Genomic DNA, 6,000 nt, shown 5'->3' on the forward strand with positions numbered 1-6,000 from the left:
TCAGCTAATGCCATCTTCAAGGGAAGTTTTGACCAAGCCGCTACCTGTGAACCCTGCCATTATCACAGAAGAATGGCATCCACAAGCCTGTATGGTCCTTGTTTTCTTTTTTTTCCTGAGGGTTTAAAAACAAACTTTCGTTTCTGCCTAACTCTTCCTATTTGCTTTTTTAATTTTTTTTTCTTAAGTGGCTATAAGTTAGATTTATGAAGACAAAAAGACTTCTTACAACTGTGTATTTTGAACAGATTTATGGCAGGGCTACAGTATCAGCATGGAGGGTCCACAAGGCAGGAATGTAGCAAGGGTAACAGGAGAGTGTCATGTAGACATTAAATAGTACAATTCTTTCCACATTCATAAATCCTAAGTGCCTACGTTTTTATACTAATGGTTATAAATTACATGTGTTCCAAAAAAAACCCAAAAACCACCAAGACTTGAAGTTAGAAATCATCTCCATAAGAACCTATACATTTTACAATAAAGAACCTAAGTTTCAAATTACTTCAGTAAAAACAGTATTATTTCGTATTTTCAGTATTTTGATTGGTAAAACAATAAAATAGAACTCTGTGGAGAGTAAAACAACAAAACACATATGTCTGCTAATCAGTCTTTGGAAAAACAGTAAAAAGTTCTCACATTAATTTACAAACACCATATGAGAAGGAGTCAATAATTGCAGTTAGCTTACAAAATGTTCAGTGGCAAAAAAACATATTTTACCAATTATTTTAATCTGCTTGGAGCTTCCTGGTAGAGTCTAAGGCACCTATCACACTTTATTATTTTGTTGCATGTGAGGTGTGATCAAAAAAAAAAGAGTATCAAACTGAGTTGATCAAAACACATTTAATACTATTTTTATATACCCCAATATACAGCACAAATCTCTGTTTATCTATGTATATTTGCAGACAACTAAAGTCCTCATTAGGAATGTTCAGCACTTCTAGAATTAGAGTGGTTGTTTACAGTCTTTTGGGGTACAGAATGAGGCTCGGAACTTTCCTGCTTTTACTCACTATGTTGTTAAGCTGATTCCATGTTAACTAAAGGACCAAAGACTATCAGGGACTTCAGCAGTTCATAAAGCTTAGTATAAAAGATAATTGCATACTCAGAAGAAAAGCCTGGAATAGTTGAGCTCGTGGGAAGTAGCTAATTATTTCTTGCTAGCTCCCCTGTAAACACTCTTACTCTACAATTGCCGTGCCTTTTCATTGCTTGGATTAGTCCACTTGGGATGCTCAGAGGGCAAATTAATAGAATATCTGTTGGTGTAAGCCCTTTTGGCTTTGCTTGAGCTAAATTTGCTTATACACTTGAGGATTCAGATCCCCTCTTTTCCACCTCCTTCGAGCAGAGGTGACACCAGGCAGTGGCTGTGCCGCCATCTACTGTAGGTTTTGCATAGTACTGCTTGGTCCAAAGCCCGCAGAAATCACTCCAGCAATTCTTTCCACTAGTATCTAGACTCAGTGACATAGACTTCTTTCCCTAAAAACGTACCTAAGTAATGGCTTGATCCTGAGTGTGCTTAGGCAAAACTCCCTCCACAGACAGCAGGTTAGCAGCTGTTAATTAAGGACCATGCATTTTGTTCCCATTCTTCAGCTAATAAGTTCTGCCCTGTAAATTTGAAGTCTGTGTGCTTCATAGTGCTATTACCAATTGCATTAAAAGTCAATTGAAAATACTATAGCACTTAGAAATACATTCAAATTTTCTTGAAGCAGCTTATCATAGATCATATAACCTTAATGCAAGCCATCCATTAATTTCAGTTTCACTATCTTCAATCAAGAAAGCTGTCTGAGTGCAAGAGAAATCAGAATCTGCACTCACGCAATTCCTTTTTAATATTAATATGTAACAAGTTTCTTTTGGTGATTTCAGGTCTCAAGTTATAGGGAAAACTTTCGTAATTGCTCATTGGAGGATTTTTGGATTTGTTTTTCTCACAACTAGTATGTAGGCACTACAGCTCTCTTTATTTGTGCATGGAAATGGCTCTGTCAAGAACAGGGGCAAGGGACTTCACAGCTGTGGTGCTGTAGGGCAAACTAGTAGTTGCATTTTGAGGACCAATTTCCAGATGTAAGGAACAATAAAACAAAACCTAAAAAGTGTCCTACATGTAGCAAGCGATAGACGCCCTTCAACTATGCCAAATGCTGCAAGTTTCCCCAGTCTCCTTGACAGAACAATCAGGAGCCACCTCTGTTCCTGCTACCCTAAAGGTAGAGAAAGGGTGATGGAATAATTCCAAGCAATCAAGTTGAAATCCATCTTCCAGAGTAAACTCTAATTTAGTCCACCCTACAGAATATTTACACAGTAAATCTATGAATGCTGCTTGAGCCATTTAAAGACTGGAGACTAAATTCTGTTTTCTTAATGTTTATTCTGACTTTCTCCAACTGTTCTTCTTACTTGACAGTGCTTAATTGGCAGTGAGCCATGAAAGCTGTTGTGCAATTACATAACATATCACGGTCTTACAGACCTACTGATAAGGCTTTACTGCAGGATAAACAGATTTAAACATTAGCATATAAGAAAATTAGCCTCCAAATTAGAGTACTTCAGTCTTGTGTGTCAATAGGCACTTTTATTTGTTTAGAAAAGCATGGTTTTGTAGAGAGAAACTCATACTAGAGATTAAACAGCCTGCAGTGTTAAACAGGCTACAATTTAGTGGCCTGTCTGGCTAACTTTACGCATGGCAGAAATCTATTCACATGCCATTACTTATTTTAGACCATATGAAAGAGAGACCATATATTTGCATGGAACCAGTGCAGCTGGGTATTACAGTAATATTATTACGGCATTGCTATACGTGAAGTTATGGAAAGGGTAGATTTAGTGATTAATTGACAACAATTTTCTACACAAACACTCTTGAATAAAGGTACAGTAAATATATTTTTAAATTCTCTCAGGTTATGAATTTTTACAGAAAACACAATTTCACACTGCATATTACAATAACTGTTAATGAAGAACATAGAACTCTGATTTCTGCCAAGGAGACTGTAGTTGTATTGAAAGATTTTGTACACTGGGTCTGACTGTGATATTAGTGCAGTAGGCAAGTTGCATGTTTTAAGATGATGGGAGTCCTTCATTACACATAATCCTAGTGATAGGATACGATTATGTATACTAAAGGCATTGTTCTGTTTTTATATGAAACAAATTCTCCTCCCTTTCAGCAGATGCTCTGCAGATGTGAGAATAACCATGATATCACTGAAAAGGCCAATTCTCTTTCTGATACACTGACTGCAAAATGAGGAGACACCACACATCCCCTCTCCCACAGTTGCATGGGGTTGTTCCTGCATGTAGACTGAAAAGGTAGGAAGATGTGTGTGTGCTTTTCAGTGGATTTTCCCTCTTCTTGGCAAGATCTCACAGAAGTTCACGCACTTGTACAAATCTACTCCCTGAACACTTCTGCTGCCTAAGTGGGACTGCTCAGGCGAGCAGTCACTTTTCTGAATACACTACTGTCAGACTGGGCACCTTACAGCCTTTTTGGCAGCAGTGATCTACGCGGAAGGGTTGGTGTTCTCAGAAATGCACACAAAACTTTCAGAATCCCATTTTAGGGGAATGATGTTGTTCTCTTCTGAACCCAAAAGTAATCTGAGAAAGACAGTGCTAGGACCTCATTCCACATGAATTTATCAAAGTCAAGCCTTCCTCATAGCTGTTTTTCAAGAATTTATCTTTCTATGAAATACAGAAAAGGAGCCAGTAAGAGTCACCGTTTTTGACATCTAAAGCTTTTACAAACATTAGAGTGCATGATAAAGAATGAAGCTGCAAGGTGGAGCAAGTCTAGCAGTGACATATGACACTGCAGCACTTTTCTCACTGTTTGCAAGCCTGTATTACGAGTATTTACTAGAAATACAGCTGAGTTAACAGCAGTGTCTATCATACAGAATGGCAACCTGCTGAAGCACTCCAGCTTTTACACATCAGCTAACAAGGGATCTACTTAAATCACTTTCAGTTATTTTAATTTAACAGAAGATTTATTCCCAGGTTTATCTGGATTTATGTAAAACAATCCAAGAACCAAAATGTGGTTCTTCACCAGTGAAGAAAGTCTGAGTTTTCTCCAAGGGCAGCAGAACTTACTTTCTCAGCATGCTCCTAGAGGGGAACGTATTCACTTACAAGCTGCAATGCAATATATTGTGATTTACTACAATTATTTCAATCTGAGATTGCACAGGCAGGAAAACCAAATAAAGTTCCCATTTCTAACACTAACAGCAAAAAATACATTACCAAAAGCATGCTATCACCAAACGCTTAATAAGTACTACAGAAAGGTCGGAACTTCAGCTATGGAGACAGCTATATGACTTTAGCTCTGAAATGATTTCATTAAAAAAAGAAAAGCAAGAAAAGGACAATGAAACGCGTGTGAGGTCTGTGGGAAGGCAGCCCCAGATGTTTACAATGGAGCGAGTAGCAGCATAGCGGCGCTGCAGCCGAGGAGCCGCGGGGCGCAGCGCGGTACCGCCTCCATATCATCACGAGCAGCAGCGCGGTCGCGCACCGGCTCCCAGATTCGTCGGGGACCCCCGTAGCGGGGAGCGGGCCCGGACAAGACCTCGGCCCGCAGGGAAACAGAACCCTGGCCCCGGGCTCGGAGTGCGGGGCAGGGGCTCTTGTGCGGCTCGGGGAGAGGAGCGCGCGCGTGTGTGGGTGAGGGCAATCGATTAATTGTTCCAATACAGCGTCCTCGTCAAGGCGCTTTAATGACAGAAGATAATGATTTTCAGATTCAGGAGACAATGTTTCCCCCCTGCCCCATTTCCTTGCAATCTTTATAATATGCTCTTCTGGCAGGCGGAGAAACAAACGGGTACTCTGCGAGGCCATTTGCAAAACAAATGTAACGGGAGAGACCCGCAAATACACGGGCTGGCGGGGAGCGGCGTCCCGGAGGAGCCGAACTGAGCCCACCCCACCCTGCCCCGCGCCCCCTCCCCTCCTCGGCGTCACCTCTCCCTTCCCTTCCCTCGCCAGCCGGGGGCTCTGGCTCTCGGGGCTGGGGGAGCCGCTGCCCCGGAGCGCCGCGGAGCCGTACTTACTAAAGGGGCAGTTCTCCTTCTTGGTGCCGCTGACCTTGCCGTTCTTCTCGATCTTGAGAAAGTACTTGTTGTAAGAGTAGAGCTTCCTCTTGCGCACGTCTCCTTGGAGGTGATTGTAGCTCCGCACGTGTCTCCCCGCACTGGAAGGAGAGGAGAAGGACGAGGGGAAGGAGGATGATGATGAAGAGTTGGTGGCCTCCGGGGACAGCATGTCCTGGCCGAGGTCATGGCAGGTGACAAGCACAGAAGACACCAAGAAGAGCAGCAGGAAGCAGCAACAAGGCAGGTGGGAAAAGGCTGAGGCACCATTTGTCAGTATCCATTTGCACATTGTACTGAAACTCTAGGCGCTGGAAAAAGTCTTATCAAATGAAACATACTGGAAGGGTAAAACCTGGTAAAAGGCAAGTGGAGAGACGGTGGTTGCTGCTTCTGGTTAGATCCCTCTGAACTCTGATCTGGCCTGAAGTAAGTGCACCAACATCCATAACTCAGGGGACAAATCGCCTCAGAAGTTGCTGCCTTTTAATCCTTCGAGTCCTCCCTCAGCAAAAAAAACTGTTGGCTTGTTTTTTTTTTTTTTAGAGGGGGGAGTGTTGCTGTGGTTAATCCTCTTTCCTTTTTCCCTTCCCCACCCCCCCCACATACACACACACTCCCCAACCTGGTTTGAGACTTCCCAGTAGTTATTTTGCTCTCTTCCTCACTCCTTTCTTCACCATCTTAGATGCAGAAAGGTCTGAAAAATAGATGACAGCAAAGTCAACAACAACAACAATAACAAAAATAAATAATAACCAGTAGAAAGGGGTGCCGGAATGGATTTTTTACACATACACCTTTACATACACACGCACTCACACTTTGTGACTTT

General features: G+C 42.0%; 1 protein-coding gene across 1 annotated transcript in view; it reads right to left on the reverse strand.

Moving 5' to 3' along the window:
- Positions 1-5,756, reverse strand: part of FGF10 (fibroblast growth factor 10) — a 69,273-nt gene extending 63,517 nt beyond the window's left edge. Inside the window, exon 1 of the mRNA XM_071581251.1 lies at positions 5,127-5,756. Coding sequence (XP_071437352.1) covers positions 5,127-5,457 — 331 coding nt within the window. The 5' untranslated portion in view covers positions 5,458-5,756. The remainder of the gene's footprint in view (positions 1-5,126) is intronic.
- Between the last annotated feature and the right edge of the window lie 244 nt (positions 5,757-6,000).

This window comes from Pithys albifrons, chromosome Z, assembly GCF_047495875.1.
Source record: "Pithys albifrons albifrons isolate INPA30051 chromosome Z, PitAlb_v1, whole genome shotgun sequence".
NCBI lineage: Eukaryota > Metazoa > Chordata > Aves > Passeriformes > Thamnophilidae > Pithys > Pithys albifrons.